A 23,973-nucleotide genomic window follows, 5' to 3' on the forward strand; every position below is an offset into this window, starting at 1 on the left:
CATTTAAAGACCTGGAGTGAGGAACTGAATCTGGAGGGGGGGCACAGATCCTTATCTCCCTCACCACCTAGTGGGTCACGTTTGTAGTCACGTGACATCACAATTATCACCAGATGACCCATTTCCCCTTGCCAGCATGGTTTGAAATCAAGCCGTGCAGGCCAAGGAACACTACTTTGTACAGGCAGAAGTACAAGGCTTTGCAGGCATCATAAACTCTGGTCCCAGGCAAGCTGCCCCACACCTGACAATCAGGTGATTGATAAAGCCTGTAAACCCCACTTTCAACTGAGTCACACTTTTTGTTATGTAGTGTAGTTTCACCCTGGGCCAACAGGGGGATACTGTATATAGTTTTCACTCAGGTCTGTAGATAGTTTTCACTCAGGTCCGCGTCCGTTATTTTAGGCGGGAACTCTGAGCTGTTATTGTTACAATGTTGACAGCCGGCTGACTATAAATACAGGCCGGCTGAGCTGTTCGCAGGCAGTTTATTTCCAGCTTACCAGAATAAAGAGCTACTTGAAGAAATCGCTGTGCCGGCTGCTTTGTCAACCCACAACTTAACACTGGCGACGAGGATGGGATCGATGGACATCAGAGCACAGCCAGATGCGGCCAGCCTCTGAACTGAGCTGAATCACAGAGCGAAATCACTGAGCGAAATCACTGAGCGAAATCACTGGGCAGAACCAATTCAGAGCTGACTGTTCTGGCTGGAGCACTGTGTTCCATCCATCGCCCTTCACGCCGGCATCGGAATCATGGCTTCACTTGTGCCTCTACCGCCGTTTGCGCCAGCCTCTGAATCATGGGACTCCTACCTCGCTCGGTTCGACTGCTACCTCCAAGCCAACGAGCTGACAGCAGTATCAACGGATCGTAAGCGGGGCCTATTCCTCAGCCTCTGTGGGCCTGAGGTGTTTGAGACGGCACGAGCATTGGTTGCGCCTGAAGCAGTCCAGGCAACACCATGGGACACGATCCAAGAGAAGCTCCGCAACCACTACGCACCGAAGCCGTCCAAGATTGCTGCCCGCCATGTGTTCTACCACCGGAACCAGGCAGAGGGGGAGTCAATCAACAACTACACCACCGCCCTGCGACAGGCCGCAATGCACTGTGAGTTCCGAGACTTAGACGATGCCCTGATGGATCGAATCGTCTGCGGGGTCCGGGACATCCATCTGCAACGGCGTCTCCTAGCCAAGCCAGACCTCACGCTACAGAAAGCCATTGAGGAGGCTGTGGCCTCAGAAGCTGCTGAACGCTCCGCTCAGGAGATCCGCAAGTCCAGCAGCCCGCGTCTTGCTAGGGAGCCAGTTCCGGTGCATCATGAAGAGGCCAGCAGTGATGAGGCATCCTCCAGTGAAGACGATGACGTGCACCAGACAAAGCGGGAGCGCAGGAAGTTCCAACAGAAGTCCAAGGGCCAACCGGAATGTGCTGGCTGCGGAGGCAACCATTCCCGTGCCAAGTGTCGATTCAGAGACGCCATCTGTAGGAAGTGTTCCAGAAGGGGCCACATCGCTAAGGTCTGCCGATCGGCTCCGTCTGACACCCCCCCCTTCATCGACTCGCAAGTCCAAGTCTTCACTCCAGTCTGCCAAGGAAAGTTGTTTCGCTCTCACCAACTGCCGCTGCCCGTCTGGAACCACGATTGGCCAAACCAACTCGCCTACGCGACGCAAGCTGAACGTCACGGTGCTCATTGAAGGAGCTCCATGTGACATGGAGATCGACACCGGGTCTGCCCTGTCCATCGTGTCATGGAGCACCATCAAAAGACTGGTACCCAGAGTGTCCAAAAGGCAACTCGACTCTCACCGCGTACACCTGAGAGACTACCAGGGAAACGACGTTCCCGTGGTAGGCGTTGGCCGGTTCCGGATCGCCTTCAAGGATTTTTCGGGCCTGCTCCGGTTGGTGGTGGTCGAAGGTCAGAGGCCAAGCCTCCTAGGGCTAGACTGGTTTGATGCCCTCGGCCTGGAAGTCACCGGCATCAACTGCATCTCTAACGCAGAGACTGAGGGTCTGGTCAAAGACTTTGCCGAGGTTTTTGACGGCACCTTGGGACAATATACAGGTACGCCCATCTCCTTTAGCCTTGATCCACAAGTCGCCCCCATCAAGCTAAAGCCACGCCGGGTTCCCTTTGCGCTCAAGGCTAAGGTGGACGAACAACTGGACAAACTGATCGCCCAAGGAGTTTTGGAGCCGGTTGACCACGCAAAGTGGGAAACCCCCATCGTCACGCCTGTCAAGCCAGATGGGTCGGTGAGAATCTGCGCTGACTACAAGTGCACGATCAACAAGGCACTTCCGCAGCACGCTTATCTGGTTCCTGTTGTCCAACACCTGCTGCATTCCCTGGGTGAGGGTAAGGTCTTCGCTAAGCTGGACCTTGCCCAAGCCTATCAACAACTGCCAGTCGATGATGCCACTGCTGAAGCCCAGACGATCGTCACCCACCGGGGGGCATTCCGTTGCCGCCGGTTGCAGTTCGGGGTGAGTGTGGCTCCTGGCATCTTCCAAAGCCTTATGGAGCATCTCCTGCAAGGGCTTCCTGGCGTGGTACCATATTTTGATGACGTCTTGGTGTCTGCAGACTCACACCAGCAGCTGTTCGAGCGCCTCCGTGCCGTGCTGACCAGGTTCCAGGAGGCCGGGCTCAAGGTAAAGAGGGAGAAGTGCCAGATTGCCGTTCCACAGGTAGAGTTCCTGGGCTATCTTATCGATGCCTCCGGCCTTCATCCAACCCCATCCAAGATCCGCGCTATCCAGCAGGCCCCCACCCCAAAAAACAAAACGGAGTTGCAGGCATTCCTGGGGCTGCTGAACTTTTATAACATGTTCCTGCCCCACAAAGCCACAGTGGCTGAGCCTCTTCACCGACTCCTTAGCACTAAGACGCCTTGGGCCTGGGGTCATCGGGAGACGACGGCCTTCAACACGGTCAAGGCTCTCCTTTCTTCAGACAGTGTGCTGGTACGGTACAGTGAATCCAGGCCGCTGGTCCTTGCCTGCGACGCCTCACCTTTTGGCATCGGTGCTGTCCTTAGTCACCGTTTTCCAGATGGAAGAGAAGCACCGCTCGCCTACTTTTCCAGGACACTGTCTCCGACGGAACGGAATTACAGCCAGCTCGACAAGGAGGCATTGGCACTTGTGGCTGGAGTGAAGAGGTTCCATGAATACCTCTATGGCAGGACTTTTGACCTCATCACTGACCACAAGCCACTCCTGGGCCTCCTCGCCGGTGATCGTCCAACTCCACCGGTCCTCTCACCACGCATGCTACGATGGACTGTTTTCCTGGCTGCCTACCACTACCGGCTCATCCATCGCCCGGGGAAATCGATGGGCCATGCCGACGCCCTCAGCCGTTGCCCTCTTCCAGCATTTGTGGAAGACCCGGCTCCAGCTTCATCGCTCCTTCTGATTGAGGATCTTCCGACAGCGCCTGTATCGGCTGCCACTGTGGCCTCCGCGTCTGCCCAGGATCGCACCATCAGCCGGGTGCTCAACTGGGTGTGGAGGGGGTGGCCACAAGGGCCTTTTGCATCGGAGTTCCAGCCCTTCGCAACCAGACAACATGAACTCTCAGCTCATCGCGGCTGTCTGCTGTGGGGAGACCGCGTCGTGATTCCCCAGGGACTCCGTCAGCGCGTCCTGGAGGCTCTGCACGTTGGCCACCCAGGAATTGTCAAAATGAAGGCGTTGGCTCGGTGTTACGTCTGGTGGCCTAATATGGACGATGCCATCACTGCCTGGGTGTCCGCCTGCCAAGCGTGCCAAGAGTCGAGGCCTGCACCACCGGCGGCTAAGGGACACACCTGGGAGACGCCAAAGACACCCTGGTCGAGGGTGCACATCGATCTGGCTGGCCCCTTTCACGGCCGGACCTTTATGGTAGTGGTGGATGCCTATTCCAAATGGCTGGAGGTCGCCCTGATGCCCTCCACCACTACCGAAGCTGTCATCCGGGTGCTGCGAGGCCTGTTTGCAACGCATGGGTGTCCTGATGTCCTGGTCTCTGACAACGGACCGCAGTTCACGTCAGGCACGTTTGAGCGGTATCTTTTGGGACTGGGCATCCGCCATGCCCTAACGGCACCTTTTCATCCGTCCAGCAACGGGCAAGCAGAAAGAATGGTGCGCTCGACAAAAGAGGCACTGGCGCGCCTGGACCGGGGAGACTGGCATGAGCGGGTCGCCGAATACTTGTTCGTGCAACACATCACCCCTCATGCGGCCACAGGGAGGAGCCCTGCTGAACTGCTTATGGGCCGCCGCCTCAGGTCACCGCTCGACCGGCTACACCCAGACTTTGCCGTGGCTGAACCCCCAGGCTGTCCCAACGCACCACGGTCATTTGTCCCAGGAAACCAGGTCTTTGCCCGGAACTATGTGGGGGACATCCCTTGGGTGCCAGCCACAGTAGTGGGAGTCACTGGACCTCGCTCATACCAGGTGGCACTCGAAGACGGATGCTTGTGGCGACGGCACATAGACCAGCTTAGGCACAGGGTTGGGGACTTGGACACTACCGAGGTGCCCCCAACTGCGCTTGCGGCTCCGGAAGAGACACGTACAGATGGCGAGGCCCCACCTACACCTCCCTCGCAAACTGCCAGCGTGGAGCCGAACCAAGCCGTTTCAGAACAGACTCAGACCACTCCACTTGCGGAGGCTCCACCCACAGCAGCGGATCCAGGGGAGTTGGTTCCAACGCCACCTAGGGTCGCACCACAGCCTCAGCGAGAACTGTGTGGCCCTCCGGACTTGGCTACCAGTCCCCGGCGGTCTGGCAGAGTTTCCAAGCGCCCAACTTATTTAAAGGACTATGTTGTTGGACAGGTATCACTGTTGGTCTAAGTAGGGGAAATGTAACCGATATGCTTTTGTGCCTAATTGAACCATTACGCGTAGTGCTGTACATAAGGAAACCATTACGATTGTAACTAACGCCTTATCTCGGTGGGGAGGGGTGTTATGTAGTGTAGTTTCACCCTGGGCCAACAGGGGGATACTGTATATAGTTTTCACTCAGGTCTGTAGATAGTTTTCACTCAGGTCCGCGTCCGTTATTTTAGGCGGGAACTCTGAGCTGTTATTGTTACAATGTTGACAGCCGGCTGACTATAAATACAGGCCGGCTGAGCTGTTCGCAGGCAGTTTATTTCCAGCTTACCAGAATAAAGAGCTACTTGAAGAAATCGCTGTGCCGGCTGCTTTGTCAACCCACAACTTAACACTTTTACTTCAAAGTGTTGGTGCTGACCTTTAAAGCCCTAAGCGGCCTTGGTCCAGTATATCTGGACCAAGTGTCTCCACCCTCATCGTTCTACCCGGACACTGAGGTCCAGCACCGAGGGCCTTCTGGCAGTTCCCTCACTGCGAGAAGCCAAGTTACAGGGAACCAGGCAGAGGGCCTTCTTGGTAGTGGCGCCTTCCCTGTGGAACACCCTCCCACCAGATGTCAAAGAGAACAACAACTACCAGGCTTTTAGAAGACATCTGAAGGCAGCCCTGTTTCGGGAAGCTTTTAATGTTTGATGTATTATAGTATTTTAATACTCTTTTGGAAGCCGCCCAGAGTGGCTGGGGAAGCCCAGCCAGATGGGAGGGGTATAAATAATAAATTATTATTATATTATTATTATTATTACCTGTCAGGTGTAGGGCAGGTAGGCGTGGTGGCTGCCAAAATGATGCTGGATGACAGCTCTCCCTATCCCTGGCCATGGTGATGGATGCTGATGGGAGATGGAGGGTCAAGGTTCCCGAGCCCTGTCCCAGAGCCTATTTATTCTGAAAACCCACAATGAGAAACAGTCATTATGGTACTGTTTCTTAGGATTCTCATTTGGAGTGCTAACAATCATGTAGCATTTCCAGTAGTAGTTACCAAAGTGTATTGGAGACGTTTTAGAATCTTGACAGAGTCTTCCATCACAGACCCATGAGATCCACTTGCACAGCAAAGGCTAATGTCTTATTGTTGGTTCTTTGACCCAGTAGAATAAACTTAAACTCTGGAGCTGTCATGTTCCCAATTCTTATAATGACATCTGACAGTTTTAAGCTGATTAGTAGATTGAAATAACCCAGTGGGTCATACGCTGAGACTAGAAGAATGCTTTGAGTCATTGGGATGAGTTTACAAATATATTTTAATCTTCAAGCTCACTTCAAGGGTTGTTTAGGTCATCTTTGCAGAGTATCTCATGCAGGAATGATTGTTATTAATTGCTTGGTTGAAATTGGATTGGCAGTGACTTATTATTCTTCGGGGTTCACCACAGATGCCTTTGGACCACAGAGTAGCTGTTTAACCTATTTATAAACATTTATGTATTTCATTACCGTGAAAGAAGATAATTGCTTAGCCTGACTTCAACAACCTTTGCTTCGGCCTGAGATGTTATGAAATATAAGAAAAGGAGAGTTATGTAACCTCAGAGTGGAAAGAGGCGTGGCACACTTTTCAGTCTAACAACACTAATACCTTTATTCTGCTTTTGTAAATAGAACAAAGAACCAAGGGTCTAAATTTGGTACTATACATATGTCTGTGATTCACTTTAGAATAGAACCTATAAATATTTTTGCTGACTTTTAAAAACATTTTAAAAAGATGTAATTTGCACCGTAATCCTAACTATGTCTACTTCAGGGTTGCAACTTTACTTAGAACATAGTTAAATGTATGGAATGAAGTATCCCAAAAGCAGTACTTATGTAGCTGCTTTTGACAGATGTTGATGTATGGCATGCAAGGAAGTGCAAAATGCTTAGGAGAGCTTTGCTTCTCCCTTCTGTTAAATCTCTGAAGTTAACAATTTGCAACTATAAATATGCATGGTATATGGTCCTTGGCCAATAAATACAGCCAATAAATACAGCCCTGTTTGTGAAACAGCCTTGTGAAATAGCCTTGTTCTCACCCTATTATTCCATTAGCAGAGTAAAATTACCTACTTCTTTAATACCATCATTCTTCTCCATGATGGCCAGGGAAATAGCTGCACATTCAAGTGTAGACAGGCATGCATTTGTAGGCTGGGTACGAATTACATACTGACTTGAAAGGCTAGTTCTCAGCTGCACCTGAAAACAACAACAATTGTAGATTAAAGGAACAACTAATTACAGGAGCTCTCTATTTTGAAAAGCAGTCCTTAAAATATGCACCATTATACTTTGTAGTAGTTGAGAATTATAATAGGTATATACTATAGTGCAGGCATAGGCAAACTCAGACCTCCAGGTGTTTTTGGCCTACAACTCCCATGATCCCTAGCTAACAGGACCAGTGGTCAGGAATGATGGGAATTGTAGTCCCAAAACATCTGGAGGGCCGAGTTTGCCTATGCCTGCTATAGTGCAACGTCTTTTGGTTATAATTCACTAATAATCTTTAAAAATAGTTATATATTAAATAGTAACGCAAACAGTATTTAGAATAAATTTGGTCTTTACATTTAGCACAGCTGTTTATGAAGCTTTGCTGAACAGCAGTCTAAAAATACTTTAAATAATTTTTTTAAAAGTCAGAACAATAATGTTTTTGAAAAACATGATTCTGAAACCCTGGTTTGAATCTGCTATATCATTATCATTTCCTATATTGATTTAAATCCTGCCATTCTATTTGTTCACGTGTTATATTTCACAGTAAAAACTTTTTTTAAAACCTAAACCATTTTAAAATACCGTATAGGGTTAATTTTTAAAAATGTACTTGCAAAATATTTTATAAATGAAAATTAGTACACTGTTATAAAAAGGTACAATAAAAAATGAATTCATGTGATTTATTGGAGAGTTTTAATATATCTTTGCAGACTTTAAAAATACTTTAAGTTGATTAATTAGTTCTGCCTTAAGTGATAAGCACTTCACACTATCACATATGTTTAAACATTTTTCAAGAAAGACAAATGCCAATCTCCCATTAGGCTGTGTGTTTTATCAGCTGCAAAGGCTTTCACCGGATTTATAAACAACCTCTGAAAAATGACACAGTAGCCTTTGCGATAGTATTCAGACATTATTCATTATGATCCTTCACATTCAGACATAATAGCATGGAATGGCTTTGGATGGAAAGCCAAAGTAGCACATCCTCTTAATACTCATATCAATGATGATAAAAGAGTTGATACAGAGAGAGTCTGAAGTGTCGAGAAAAATGCAAAATCCATTGCCTTTGAAATTTTTCTTAACACTTCATCCTGCAGAGACTCCTTTTTCCACGAACACTTCCTTAACGTGTACAGCGCCTAACTCCAAACCCCTTCCCAATACAGTGCAACCTCGGTTTTCGAACGTAATCCGTTCCGGAAGACCGTTCAACTTCTGAAATGTTCGGAAACCAAAGCCTGCATTTCCAGAAGCATTTACGTCCGGAAAACTCAATAGGGAAGACGCATGGCATGTTCGGCTTCCAAAAATCGTTCGAAAACCGAAGCAGTTACCGTATTTTTCGCTCTATAGGATGCACTTTTCCCCCTCCAAAAATGAAGTGGAAATGTGTGTGCATCCTATGGAGCGAATGCAGGCTTTCGCTGAAGCCTGGAGAGCGAGACAGGTCGGTATGCACCAACCCCTCTCGCTCTTCAGGCTTCAGGCAGCTATCTGCAAGCCTTCGGAGCGCAGCAGGAGTTCCCGCTGCGCTTGGAAGGCTTGCAGATAGCTGCCTGTTCTGGGGGCTGGGGTCAGGGGAAGATTGGGCTTCCCCCGCCCCAGCCCCGCAGCTAAAAACGAAGCCGTGTGCAGCCCCTCCTGGCTGGAGAGGTTGTGCGTGGCTAAAGAGGAAGCCAAGACAGCCAGTGGCTTCTTTGCTCTTTGGGGCTGTGGGGGGGGGGATAATTTTTTTTCTTTATTTCCCCCCGTAAAAACTACCGTATTTTTCACACCATAGGACGCACCGGACAATAGGACGCACTTTGTTTTAGAGGGGGAAGAACAAGAAAAAAAAATTCTCCCCCTCTCTGCCCAGCGCCCCTTCAGCAAAGTGGCAGGAGGTGCTGTGCAGAGAGGGGGAGAACTTTCCCCCTCTTGTTTTCCCGCTCTAAAACAAGGTGCCATTTAAGGTGCATTCAGGCGGCTACCTTGGAAGCTTGGAGAGTGAGAGGGGTCGGTGTGCACTGACCCCTCTCGGTCTCCAGGCTTCAGGTTCCTTTCGACCTGCTCTTTGGGGCTGGCGGGGGGAAGACCACCACCAGTCCCAAAGAGCAGGTCAGGGAGCAGCGGAAAGGCGCAGCGGAGAGGCTCCTGCCATAGCCGCGCGTCACCTCTCCAGCCGGGAGAGGGTCGTGGGGCTATGGCGTCTTCGCTCCATAGGATGCACACACATTTCCCCTTCATTTTTGAAGTGGAAAAAGTGCGTCCTATAGAGCAAAAAATACAGTAGGTGCGCCCTATGGTCTGCTGCTCCCTATTGAGTGAAAAATACGGTACGTCCGGGTTTTCGGCATCCAAAAGCCAAAACATTTGACTTCCAAGACGCTCGAAAACCGAGGTTCCACTGTACCGGATATGGAGAAGAAAGGTGGTGATTTAAAAGTGCATGACTTCCCCAAGGAGTCCTGAGATTACAGAAAAGTGCTGTTGCCTCACCACAGAGATAAAATTCCCAGCACCCTGAAACTACAGTTCTCATGATTCCATGGGAGACATCGCGTGGTTTAAATCTGCACTGGATCTGTTTTAAATGTGTGGTGCAGATCAGATCGTATCTATTAAATTGCTATGGATTCCTTTTCGATATCTGAGTCTGTTTCATAAGGTTATCGAAGGTGGGGGAGATCTCTTGAGCATTTGGGCAATGGACACTGCAATTCTGCACCTGCTATATTCACTTCCTGCCCAAAAGCAGTAACTGATAGCAGATCTAAGGTACAACATATAAGGAGGCTGCAGAATCATAATCAAGGTAAGCCCTAGTCAGGCATTCAGCTTCCCCACACGTGAGAGTGTGGATATGCTCGGCACCACTGTCCCTCCATTATTGCAGTATTTCATGCATGATCAGGGTTCTCAACCATGCAGGGTGGCTGATGTTAGAATTCCTGCTCCATGATCGCAGTCATGGGATTACTGTCTTTCACATGATGGTGTATGTTTTGACTCCACAAAGTGGGAAGTGACGGAGACAGGATGTTTGTGTTACTGTGTTCCGTGAAGTGGGACTATTGTCCTTTGTTCATTTTCTCTTTGCTGTCTGATGCAGTGCTCCGTGTGAGTTTATACGTAAATAAAATAGATTAGCCAAAATGCTGAGTTGCTGAGGTCTGTTACGCAGGCTGCGCAAACTCTGCGGACCCCTAAGTGTGCCGATGTCTGTTTGGCATTGGTCACTGTGATGTTCGGGCTGAAGAAAGCTTCTGAAGCTCCCGAACGATCGAACAGGAGGGAGAGAACATGCCAGTTGGGCATGTGTCTCTGCCAGGGTCCTACGTGGGGCTACCTTTGAAGGTGACCCGGAAACTACAACTAATCCAGAATGTGGCAGCTAGACTGGTGACTGGGGGCAGCCGCCGAGACCACATAAAGACCTACATTGCAAGACCTACATTGGCTCCCAGTACCTTTCCAAGCACAATTCAAAGTGTTGGTGTTGACCTTTAAAGCCCTAAACGGCCTCGGCCCAGTATACCTGAAGGAGCGTCTCCACCCCCATCGTTCTGCCCGGACGCTGAGGTCCAGCGCCCAGGGCCTTCTGGTGGTTCCCTCACTGCGAGAAGCAAAGCTACAGGGAACCAGGCAGAGGGCCTTCTCGGTAGTGGTGCCTGTCCTGTGGATCGCCCTCCCATAAGATGTCAAGGAAATAAACAACTACCTGACATTCAGAAGACATCTGAAGGCAGCCCTGTTCAGGGAAGTTTTTAAAGTGTGACATTTTAGTGTATTTTGGTCTCTGTGGAAGCCGCCCAGAGTGGCTGGGGAAACCCAGCCAGATGGGCGGGGTACAAATAATAAATTATTATTGTTGTTGTTGTTGTTACTCGAGTGTAGGATGAGCTCCTGACAGCTTCATCAGGAGCTCCCTGCTGCAGAACTTCACCCTCCGTTGCATGGAGGTTAGTCCTCAGCCAGTTTGTCCTCACGCCATTCCAATCACACATGGAAACTGAATGCCCAAACAGGGCAGGGGATTTCTAATCCCATTAGGGAACTGAATAAAGCTGCAGCCAACCGAAGATTGAGTTTCACGTTGCACTGTGGTGTTGTGTTCAGAAGGGGTGTCTGACCATGTGAAGCATTTTGTTACCTGGCTTAGCAGCATTTATTTATTAATGGTATTTATATGCCACCCAATAATGAAGTTCCCTGGGCAGCTTACGATAACGATTCTACCAACAAAGTTTTTATTTCCCCACAGAACACTAATAGTAAGCCTCCTTCTCAGGTTTATGATTGATTTACTAATTTAATTTCTCGCTCTACACAGATATAACGTATTTTTCCTCGGAGATTACCTTATTATTTCCCCTTGGTTGTACTTGTAACATGGAAAAAATGAGCGCAGTTCCTTTCTCCGGCTGTTTTATAAGGATCACTTTCTGAGTATGATCAATGCTATGAAGTGAATTGGGGTGATAAAACTCTATTGTTTTAATTTTAAATTTCAAACAGAACAATCCAGAAATAATCTGGAAATAATACTTAAAGGACAGACTTCTCAGAACTCTTCAGATGTTTGACAAGGGGAAAAGCTTGGCAGGCAAAATCAATGACGGTTTTCAATGAAAATGATTAGAGAGGTTGGTGATAAAAACATCCAAGGTCGAGTGAGTGTTGAGAAGCAACCAAAGAAAGCATCACAGTCCACACTTACAGATGAAAAAACATCCAGGAACACTGAAGGAACAGAAAATACACAAGAGATGTGCTGGCTGTGTGGGCTTCAGCCAATGTTTATTTCCACTGCCAACAAGTGAAGCTCACAGGTGAATTTATACTCTTAAAATGGGGGGTTTTAGCTACTATTAAGTGTTTGATACTTATAACTTGCTGATGATGCCTGATAAGTGTGACAGGTTCGCTGCTTTGACAGTTTGGGGGTGTTGCTAGGACACAATTATGGAGTGCAGATAGTGTATACAGGCCTCCAAACGACAATGGCTATCAGTTGCAGTTGCTGCAATGTCTTTTCCCTCCACAGATTTTTATTTTATTTTTTTAATAGAGTGGGTATGCTGCAGAAAAAGTTCCAAACTGTTGTGGCTGCCATGTTCATTTCCCCAGAGTGTTGTGCCTCTGGGAGGCGTGTGTACACGAGCACCACAACACAACCACAGTTACAAAAAGAAGAGGGGAAAGAATGGGGGGGAGAGAGGATTTTGTGGCAACCTTTGCCACTGAAGGGGCGAGGGAGACTAACTAGGGTCTCTAAAAGTAGCAGCCATAGAGCAGTATTGTTTGCCTGGCTTCCCAATGTGGGGGATCACTGTTGGTAACCAAGAAGAGGAAGATGGGCAGGAAGGAAGCACATGTCTTTGCTGCATTGGCTATACCAAACCAACCTTCCTGCTGCCTTGCCCCTTTTCCTCTTGGTTACCAGCCCCAAATTCAGAACAAAGGGCTCAACTCCTCCAGGTCCTTAATCAAACACTTTCCCCCACCCAACTTCTTTCCTAACAGTCATTTTGACAGTCACAACATTGACATAGCTCAGCAATCTTAGAAGTTATTATTATTACTACTACTATTGTTATGATGATTCACACACATACATACATACTGCTTTTTGGAATAAAAATTCCTCCAACATGACCTGCATATTATAAGGACATATCAACTGTAGCTGAAAGAAATAGTCCGCTGTCCCCCCGGAAAAAAAAATGTCCAAAGAACAAAGATTAAAAGCAGATAAAACATTTTCAAAATAAGCAGTAAAAGATGCTCACCTGAAAGAGATTTAAAAAAGCACAACTGAAACAGAAAAACTGGTTGTTTGTGATTAAAAGCACCCAACAGCTACAATACAACCATATTCTCCTTCCAAAAAATAAACCTATGTCTTTAATAACACGACCTATGACATGATGCTCTTTATGCATGTGTGTAAAAGGTAAAGGGACTCCTGACCATTAGGTCCAGTCGCGGCGACTCTGGGGTTGCGGCGCTCATCTCGCTTTACTGGCCGAGGGAGCCGGCATACAGCTTCCGGGTCATGTGGCTAGCATGACTAAGCCGCTTCTGGCGAACCAAAGCAGTGCACGGAAATGCCGTTTACCTTCCCGCTGGAGTGGTACCTATTTATCTACTTGCACTTTGACATGCTTTCGAACTGCTAGATTGACAGGAGCAGGGACAGAGCAACAGGAGCTCACCCCGTCGCGGGGATTCGAACCGCCAACCTTCTGATCGGCAAGCCCTAGGCTCTGTGGTTTAGACCACAGCACCACCCGCGTCCCTCTTATGCATGTGTGTACAGATATCCTATTGTAGATATGGAGCGTCTCTCCCCCCACCCCACCCTACCCCGCAACCTGCATGTATTTCAGACCCACTGCCACAAAAGAATGCTAAGTTATTAAAATAAATGAGAAAATCACTGTAGGGTAAAACTTTCATTACCATCATCTGAAATGTCACCAAATAATAAGCTTTTGAGATCCTCTGAGCACTGCTGGATGCTAAACAAAACATCCAAGGGGGGGGGAGGGGAGAATGAGAAAGGAAAACCACACATGACGGGAAACTCCCAAAGTCTGCAGCTTGCAACAAACCCTCTTAAAATGGAGTGTAGAAGGCATTATGCAAACTTAATTAGATTACACTATGAAAGATGCGTTAACAGATTTTATATTGCACCAAGGACCACTGGGACAAAGCAACAATGGACATTCATCCATTTTTATTTCTGGAAATAAAAGCTCACAGTTACTCTGGAGTATTCCAATTAGAACAGTAAACAGAAGCAAGTAACCACCAGGTTTCATATCTGCAAAATGTTGGAGAACGCTCATGGCATTGTGACACCTTGGTCGGTTCTCTAATAAAGCTGTTACCATACTTCGGCTTTTGCATAATAAAAAGAGAGCTTAAAACCAGCAGTCAGATTAAAAAGCAAAGACCAGCAATTAGAAGACTAAAAATTAAACATTAAAAGCATAGTGAAATAAAAAGCCTTGACAAAACGTCTGATGGATATTACCAGTTCCCTCACTTTACAGATGTTTACAGGAAATAAAGCCACAGGATGCTCCAAGCAAGGTGAGTACTGGGGCTGCCAGACAAAACCATCAAAAAAGGACATTGCTCCATTGTCGGGTTAGTTGGTTGGTTGCAGGGTTTTTTTTATCTACTTGACCTTTCAAATCCTTAAATAAAGAACCTCTGTAGAATGCTATGCAGTGCTAGAACTTCTAATGTGCTCGCTGATCCACAACTCCTTTTTCCCACTTAAGTGGAATTGACATTTGAAGGAGAGGCAAGATATCTTAGGGGTTTACAAGGTCAGCATTCCTTAGGCTTTTAAGTTTTTGCGATTGTTTTACTTCTATGGAATTTGAATTTAGTAGACACCTTGTAGTGTCAACGAAATACAGGATTATTATTATTTAAAAACCTATTTGACAGTCACATTAACCAAATAACAAGATCATACCTGTAAGTCTCTCTAGAACCAGAGAACAGGCACACCTTCACCTGAGTCAAGATGTTAGCGATAACAAAATGTTTTCTAATCTAGGTCAGAATTTATTCCAGGGTTTGTCAACACTGATGCACTCCTAAATCTATGTGGGAGCCTAGATTTTGTAGTGTGTGTGTGTGTGTGTGTGTGTGTGTGTGTGTATTCCAGGTCAAAGGCCTGGAAACGATGCCTTATGAGGAACGGCTAAGGGAGCTGGGCATGTTTAGCCTGGAGAAGAGGAGGTTAAGGGGTGATATGATAGCCATGTTCAAATATATAAAAGGATGTCACATAGAGGAGGGAGCAAGGTTGTTTTCTGCTGCTCCAGAGAAGCGGACACGGAGCAATGGATCCAAACTACAAGAAAGAAGATTCCACCTAAACATTAGGAGGAACTTCCTGACAGTGAGAGCTGTTTGACAGTGGAATTTGCTGCCAAGGAGTGTGGTGGAGTCTCCTACTTTGGAGGTCTTTAAGCAGAGGCTTGACAACCATATGTCAGGAGTGCTCTGATGGTGTTTCCTGCTTGGCAGGGGGTTGGACTCGATGGCCCTTGTGGTCTCTTCCAACTCTATGATTCTATGATTCATTTCCCTGCTAACAACAATAACTATGGAGAAGTATGAGTATGGTACTACTGTCCTCTCCATATGGCCAGACTCAACAGCTGACCAGGATCTCAGATGTTTACAGTGGTACCTCGGGTTAAGTACTTAATTCATTCCAGAGATCCGTACTTAACCTGAAACTGTTCTTAACCTGAAGCACCACTTTAGCTAATGGGGCCTCCTGCTGCTGCCGCACCGCCAGAGCTCAATTTCTGTTCTCATCCTGAAGCAAAGTTCTTAACCTGAGGTACTATTTCTGGGTTAGCGGAGTCTGTAACCTGAAGCGTATGTAACCTGAAGTGTATGTAACCCGAGGTACCACTGTATATACATTTTTTTAAAAAAACAAACCAAAACCTTATACCACACATGATCACAGGGCAGATGGATTGCTACCCAGTTACTTGCAATTGCAGAGAATACCTTTTAGTAAAAGTGGTGGGGAAATAGTTTGTTTCACTATAAAAACAATTCATGGAATATTTAAATCATCCATAGAACAATAGAGTTGTAGAGTGGGAAGGGACCATGAGGGTCATCAAGTCCAACCCCCTTCAATACAGGCATCTTGAGCCCAACATGGGGCTCAAACCCACAACCCTGGGATGAACAAGCTCATGCTTTTCCCACTGAGCTACCCCAGCCTTATAACACGTTCAACATATACTCAATCAATCAAACCTTTATTGCATTAGCATACAGCCATAGCAAAATAAGACAGTACAAAAATGCTAGAGACAAGCAACCAAGCAAAATTCAAGGCGATATTGCTGGCGTAATGACATTTAAATTACCCTAAGACCATAATGCAAAGATTTAGTTGCCAGCACCAGAAATCTAATGTGCGGATATATATAAAGAATTAAAACAGGTCCAGGTCTAGGACACACTACCCTGTCAGAGTAGCCCTGAGTTTCAGAGCCTGCACTATGAAGATTGCCACCCCACGTGAAATTTGGGGATTCGCGTCCACAAGAAGCGATTTCAAACAGTCTTCCTTAGACGTAATGGTGGACGGGATCAAGAGGAGGAGCTTAGATCTTATTGGCTCATAAATAGGGCAGTAGAAGAAGAAATGTATGAAGTCCTCTACTTCATTCATTGTGCATGGACATAGACGCTGAGTAATAGGGGTCTTAGAGTAAATCCCCTGAAGGAAGGCTGTGGGTATAGAATGGAAACGTGCCATAGTATACGCTCTTCTCAAATTGGGCTCCGTCAGTTCTATCAAGTAGTTGGCAAGTGATCTTACCACTTTCACTTTAGGGAGCCACATGGAGAGGCGAGCTGTGATAGACTGTACGTTCAACACATACTGAACTGACCAAAACAAGCCCCAATAAGTTAGTTCCAGGACTTCCTTTATGATGGATCAAAGTACAGTGCAAGACAGTGACTGCCCACTTTGTGCTTCCATGTCTATCCATCTAGAATATCAAATGATCCTCCTTGCAGAGAGAATGCCATTCATCGTGAGAAGCATTAATTATTTTCTTCCATCTGTGGCAGAAAAGGCAGCTCTGTAGACAACTGGGAGTCACAGAGGAGCAAAAGGACAGTCATGTTTACTTTAGTCCCAACTCGACAATACTAGCTTTCGTTGGTTTTTTATTTTATTTTTAGGACTGTCAGGAAAAATGGGTCAAAATGGATATGAACTATTAGTGAGTGATTAGAATACTTTGGAGGGACTTGAAAATATATGCCCTGTCTGCAGGTTACTTTAATACATTTTATAATGAGTAGAGGAAAAAGCTTAAAGTTTCTTGCTGCAGATTCATTATAATTCTTTATTTAACGTCATCTTCATCTACAGCTGCTAGTCAGCACATTTTTGCAAATGGATCAGCAAAGCATATGACTGATATTTTAGTTAATGCACACATTACAATTTTATAGTTAGCAAGTAAGAGATATATTACTAGTGTCTGATTATTTTGAGAACAGAATAGTTCATTTTTTTTTGCAAAATGCAAAAGCCCAGAGTGTCAATCTTTGTACTAAATCTTATCTTCACAAAGGGGCTTGTTGCCTAATGATTCATTAACATATTATGTTTGTTTTTATGCTATCCTCAGTAGCTCATTGTAATATATTGAAATATGTTTCTACACAATGACAACTATGTGTCACGTTAAGTGAAAGAACATTTTTAAAAGTTAATTGCTGATCTAGGGAGAAATCCAGACTGTCCTTAATCACAAGTCTGATTGTAATTTAAAATACAGCTATTCAAAATGTTCACATTCCTGATCTGAATGGAGTGCTTAGTGAGTAGATTTCATTGACGTCAATGGAACTAAACACAGATGAGAGCTGTGTACAAGTAAGTAAAGATGGCAGAATCCAATTCTTGGCTACTGCTTATAAAGAAATGCGTCTGAATGTTCCTGAAAACTGTAAAACACATACTTCTCTTTTATAGACTTCTGTAGTCTCACTTTCTTCCCTATAAATAACTTTTAGGTAAACCAGCTCTAAGCTCAGGCTTAGTAGGTAAGGAAAATAGTTAGCTAGCCTTTCTTTGAGCGGTCATCTGTGTAGTCACACATATGGGCTTCCCCACTTCATGCCAGCACTCATATAAAGTGGTACCTCAGTTCTTGAATGTAATCCATTCCGGAAGCCCATTCGGCTTCTGAAATGTCCAAAAACTGAGGCGCGGCTTCCCACTGGTTGCAAGAGCTTCTTGCACTCAGTGGAAGCCGCGTCACACATTCGGGTTCCGAAAAACGTTCGAAAATGGAGCATTTACTTCCAGGTTTTCCGCATTCGAGAACCGAAATGTACGACAATGGAGGTATTTGGGAAACGAGGTACCACTGTATTAATAAAAGTATCATGGGTTCTAGCACAAAATGGTTGCCATGGGCAGCATGTGCTGATACCCTGTACTGACGAGTACCGTCACAAGAGCGAGCCCTGGGTTCACCTAACTTTGTAATGAAAGGTGAAAGAGTTTTGGCAGGAATCTCAGTCTCAACCATTAGTACACATGACCAAAAGGATATGGCAATGATCAAGAAGAATCATAGAATCATAAAACTGTACTTGGAAGGGACCGTGAGGGCCATCTAGTCCAACCCCCTGCACTGCAGGAATATTTTGCTCAATGTGGGGCTTGCACCCATGGCCTTGAGGTTAAGGGTCCCATGCTCTACCGACTGAGCTATCCCAGCAGAAAACTTCCACTTCCCCCCCAAGAATGTCAGTTAGGCCTTTCCATTTTTACTTTCTTTTCTCTTTTCTCTCTACAGTGTTGTTATTTGTACATCTGCATTCAGTTTGGGGTTTTTTTGGTGCCAAGCAGACATCTTTGTCTATGCTGCAAAAGGCAGTTTGATGCAGCTGTTCCACTTTAAGTAGCAAACCTGCAATGGGCACAACCGCTGCCTCCTCTGCTTTGGTGAAGGACGTGCAAGTAGATGAATGTGGCTTCACTGCCAACATTTCACAAGGCAGGCATACTGAGACTGCTTGCCTAAGCTGCAAGTTTAGTGGCTCCAAGGTCCATTTTGGCAGGGGATGCTGAGGCCAAAGTACGCAATGCTCCACAAAGCCCCCGCTTTGTGCATGTATACTAAAGGCTGAAGGTGCGCTTTCACCAAAAGTCTTTTATCCTGCTAAGTTTCCATTGTTACTCTGTGGGACTGCACAGAGACCATGAAATATTCAGACTTAATCTAACAGTGCAATCCTACTTACTTTGACATTAGACTGAAATCGAGTGGTCTGAGTAAATATATGATCAGGTTTTTATTGTGTCGAACATATGAAATGCCAAATATAGTTTGTGTGTTCTATTATATATCACACAGATCCTTCCACCGCTTTCTAAGGCTCTTCTCCTCCCAGGTGCTTCCCCAGTAACTTGAGGCTCTTTTGTCTTGTCTCTCTTTGCTCTGCCCTCTTTATTCCTCTTCATGTTCTGGGAGACCAAGGAGAAGAGGAGATGCTTGCAGTGGGAGGGGGAGACTCCCTGGATTCTTCAGCAGCCTTCATCCCCTCTGCCTTTTGGCCCCTCTCCTCACCAGCCTCTGCCTCTGATTCTGGCCTGCTCGCTGCCACGGCCTCTTCCTGCTCACCTCCGTCTCCCTCTAACCACTCATTATTGTCCCACCACCAAGCTCTGAGACTTCTTTCCCAGAGGATCCCTTGAGGGTTCCCTAGCTGGTACCTCCTGCCACTCCTCTGCATCCAGCCGGTCCATAACAGTAGAACAAGACTACTATAAAAGGATGGAGGACAGGTGTAGCAGATAGCCAAAAAGAGGTAGAATGGTGAGGGTGCAAATTCCTGATATCCCAGAAGAAGGTAGCTCTTAGAAATAAAGACCCCTTCATTCTTCTCTAAGTTGAAGTGGGCAAATGGTTCTTTTGCCACTGTCATTTTCAGCAACATTTGATGTTGAGGTTTTAACAGAATTAACATTAAAATCAGGGGGATATAATGAGCAACGTATTAGTGGTGATTAAGTGGAATGCAAAAGCAGTGAAAAGAAAGGAATCCAAACAGCACATGCAAAAGACACAGGTCTTAGGCAATGTGAAATATCGTGCAGGTATTATCTATTTGTCAATACGGCCCAGATAAAAAGTATAGCATTACATGTCAAAATCTTATAAAATGCCTTCTTTAAGGTGAATAGGGGTGCATATTTCCTTTTGCTTTTATATGCTATAGCTCTAACTTCTCTCTGCTTGCTGCTAAAGTTCCACCAGCTGCCTTCTTGACAGAGAAAGCAATGCACAAAGTAAGCCTCAGCCCATTGCTGAAATTTGCATCAAGAGCATAAATAAGTTAGCCATTTCAAACATCTTGACTTTAATTTAAAGTGGCATTTTAAGAGCTCCATGTTGCTATATTCTACAGGGAATAGCTGCCATGCAACTGTTAGGAATGGATAGGCAGAAAAAGTAAATTGATGTCACGAAACCTTTCTGCTTTTCATGTTCTTATGCTTCCATATGAGTATGTAATCACGCTACCTATGAGATATTTACAGAAATGTTAGGAAAATAAGTGCATTTTATGCATAATGTGAACTGCACTTAAAAGAACTCCACGACTTTTCCGTGGCCATGATGAAAGCCTCTTATTAAATTTCCATCTCCACTTAGGTCATAAATCCTTCCCCCTATAATTTCCTACATGATTGCTGCTATCAAGGTATGGAAGCTCATCTTATTAAATGCATTTCTTTACAGCTAGATGCTGGCATTTAGACAAAGCCCTATATTAGTCTTGATGCACAGCACAAGAGAATCAATGAGAAGTATTTTGCTCCAAAACTTTGGAAGAGGGAGAATTATTAGTAAGCATCTGAGAAATAGGAGTTTGCTTGCTAGAAGAAACTTGAATTAAAATAAAGTAATTTGAAGCTAAGGAATAAGAGAACATGGGCCAGGTGATCATATGGCCCTCATATGTTGGGTGGCTGCCACACTGGGGCTAACTTATGGAATCATGCTCTTATGTCCACACAGCAGTAGATTCAAAAGCAAAGCAACAGCTATACAGGATCTACAAAAGCCAGGTTACTCTCACAGTTACCTGGAAAGTCTGCTGTCACTTGCTAATCAAAATGTTACTTGATGACACTCCCACACTGGCCATGCGCAAATAGCATCAATCAGAACAGTGGCAGAGGAAATGCCTGACCAAGCTGCCGGAAAAGAGACTACAGAGCCTCTCTCTTTCAACACACTAACATGGAACTGCAGGTGGGAAGTCTGTATGGACAACCCAAAGATTTCCCAAGTGAGTCTCCCTATGTGTCAGGTGGTGGTGTGGTTGTCTCAATTCTAAAAGCGTTGTGATCCTGAGGTTTCTCCCCAAACTTGCTCACAAGTGCTGGGACCTTCCTCCCAATTGGAGTGACTCTGACCTTGAGCTCGGCGCTCCTCCAACCGGGCTGAGAGAGTAGCAACATGAGCCTCCAGGTCCCTGTTCCTTTCCATCAGGGCTTTCATGGCTTTCTCCTGCTCTGTCTCAGTGCCTGTCCCTGGCTTGCTCATCATGCTGCCTTTTCGCTGCTACCCCCCGAGCAACCTCAGAGCCGCCCAGATTGCTGTCAGGTGGTGGTGTGGTTGCTCGAGAGCAAACAGGCAAGACTCCAACCTGTCTTTTCCAGGCTTTAGTATTAATACAAACTATTTACTGTGCAGAGCATCGCAAGTCCATGTCTGCTCAGTCGCTAGCAGAATCTGGGTGTGGCCGATCCTTGTACCACCCCAGCATAACAGTCGTGTGACCCCCATCCTTCTCCTCCCCTCTCTGCGCCCAAACCTACTGCGCAGAGTGGGCGCTGGCAAAGGGGGACTTGCCTCACCTCCACTTTGCTCAGGCTCCGTGTTGAGGCTCTCCCTAGCATCTCCTGGTCCCTGCACCCCCTCCCCACTGGAGGTGGGGCTTTCCTCCTTGCCAGAGGAGGAACTGCTTCGCAAGATATTCGGAGGCTCCCTGTAGCACAACTCGCCTTCCACCTCTCCCCTCTGAGCTGATGGCAGTTCCCTGACACTATGGGAAAACTGCTTCTGTGCATACAAATTCTGTAACATGTTTTTTCGTACGACTTTTCTGTACAGTCGTACTTTGGATCCTGAATGCCTTGCAAGTCTAACGTTTTGGTTCCCGAACGCTGCAAACCCGGGAGTGAGAAGTCCAGTTTGCGAATGTTCTTTGGAACCTGAATATCCAACAGGGGTTCTGCGGCTTCCGATTGGCTGCAGGAGCTTCCTGCAGCCAACTGGAAGCCACACCTTGGTTTTCAAATGTTTTGGAAGTTGAATGGACTGTACTTTGATGCGAACCAACATTTTTCAGGGGTCTGAGTACAGGATGATGGAGGGCCCGACATGACAGCCTAACACATCACGTTCACAACATTGCTCAGCGTCCTGATGTTGCAAGGAGACAGGGAGCAGAGTTGAATGCCCTCTGAATATTGGAGGGGACTGGCTCCCTAATTATTATTTTTCAAAATAGGGGTGCGGAGCCGGCATGTATGATAAACAGGGAAGCAGAGTGATGCAGCTCCACCTCAGGACTGGAAATGAGGGGTCCATGTTTGGGGCTGTTTCAGAAAAGGAAGCCATATAATCTGAAAGTCTGATGCTTTAGTTCTATTCAGAGAAACAGAGTTAGTTAACACTCTTCTTCATGATCACAGCTTCCTACGCATTTGGAAACCATTGCCAAATGTTTGGAATCTATTCCTTTGGCAGGCTGGTGCCATCAACATTTTGTATTGCTATCAATTAGTGCAATTCTATCTGCGTGTTATCTCAGAGGTATCAGTTACCCTGAGAGGAGCTGGCCGTAGGTAAGTTTGACTATGAGATATTCTGGGTCTACGCTTATTTTTTTTTTTACCATCAAGCATCACTACTCTGTGGGCAAGTGGTCTCCTCTTGGTTTCTGGGGCAGGAAACTTGTATGCTTTTGACTGGTCAAAATGTCAATTTTTAATTTAAAAAAAATAGTACGCCATTGAAAAATATTCATACTGAATAGTTATGGAATGCATAATTAATAGCAAGTAAAGCAGAATTAGCATTTTTAAAAGTCTCTGCTCAGGAATCAGAAGAGTGGAATGGCGAGCTTTTGAAAAGGCTCCTCATGTTACCTTTTCCCCCCCTGCATATATTTCTGAAATGAATGTCAGGCAACGGATCAATATTTTATGCAGTGCTATTCTTTTAATAATTAATGGACAAGAAAAGTGCTGCAAGGAAGCGCAGGCACAGAGCAGAGTGCGGATCTCAAGGCAGGGCCATGAAACAAAGAAAAGAAATGTAATTATGCAGATTGCCAGAGCTATTTAACTTTAAATTAACTGTAAATATCAGAAGTGCCGAAAGACAAAAATAATACTTGTGCACGGGATGCTTTGAGGGCTACTAATTACTTACACTTCCATTTCTTTCTTTGTTAATGGCACTGAGTATTTCTTGACCCATGAAAGGGAAGTGAAGGAAGTTATGTAGGGCAATGCTTATAAAACAATATCTAAGAAGATTAAAAAATTCAGAATTACGGATAAAATCTAACCAGAAAGGATGGCAAATGATTTAGCTGATAGGAATAGATTACCAAATAGCACTGAATGTGTCCCTTTTGCTCTAAATAACTAGGAAGAGGAGGCAGAAAGCAATAAAATGAAATTCAGTGAACACAGCTGTGAATTAAGAAGGGCTGCTATGACACACATACAAAAGAGAAGCAAAGATGTATGGCCTGCAACCAAATGTTGCAGTGCAACCTCACTGCTAAAAGCTTCTGTTCTTCCAGGCATTTCCATCAAGTGGGACATTCCACTTCCCACTTCTCCATGCTTTATTTCAGATCCTAACTACATTCCTTGACTTACTGGGCTCAGTCCTCACTGTTTTTTGTGAGGTCACCTCTTTACATTTTCGGTAGGTGGGGAGCTTTAAAAAATGGATTTGTGCATATATTGAGATTCACCTGAGAGTGCTGATACCTCTGCTTTGTTTCTCTGTCGCCCTGTTTTGGCAACAATCCTGTCAGCACTCACCAGCTGAGTTTGCTACTAGGAGGAGTGATTGATGAGGCAAATGTACTGCTGGCCAAGTTAGCTGGGTTTGTAAGGAAGCAAAATGGAGATGTTCCAAAATTTGTCAACACTTGGTCTTGCTTTGGAAGATTAACTGCGCCACAGCTGCATGTTGTTATATTCTACATTATAAT

The 23,973-nt window shown here is 45.9% G+C and overlaps 1 protein-coding gene and 1 long non-coding RNA gene across 2 annotated transcripts in view; one reads left to right on the forward strand and one right to left on the reverse strand.

The window, feature by feature from the left end:
• Nucleotides 1-23,973, forward strand: part of LOC309514496 — a 40,722-nt gene that overhangs the window by 11,560 nt on the left and 5,189 nt on the right. The window lies entirely within an intron of this gene.
• Nucleotides 1-23,973, reverse strand: part of DTWD2 (DTW domain containing 2) — a 97,493-nt gene that overhangs the window by 5,222 nt on the left and 68,298 nt on the right. The window contains exon 5 of the mRNA XM_082191634.1: nucleotides 6,985-7,113. Within this exon, the coding sequence (XP_082047760.1) occupies nucleotides 6,985-7,113 (129 nt within the window). The remainder of the gene's footprint in view (nucleotides 1-6,984; nucleotides 7,114-23,973) is intronic.

This window comes from Podarcis vaucheri, assembly GCF_965113315.1.
Source record: "Podarcis vaucheri genome assembly, chromosome: 11".
NCBI classification, from domain to species: Eukaryota; Metazoa; Chordata; class Lepidosauria; order Squamata; family Lacertidae; genus Podarcis; species Podarcis vaucheri.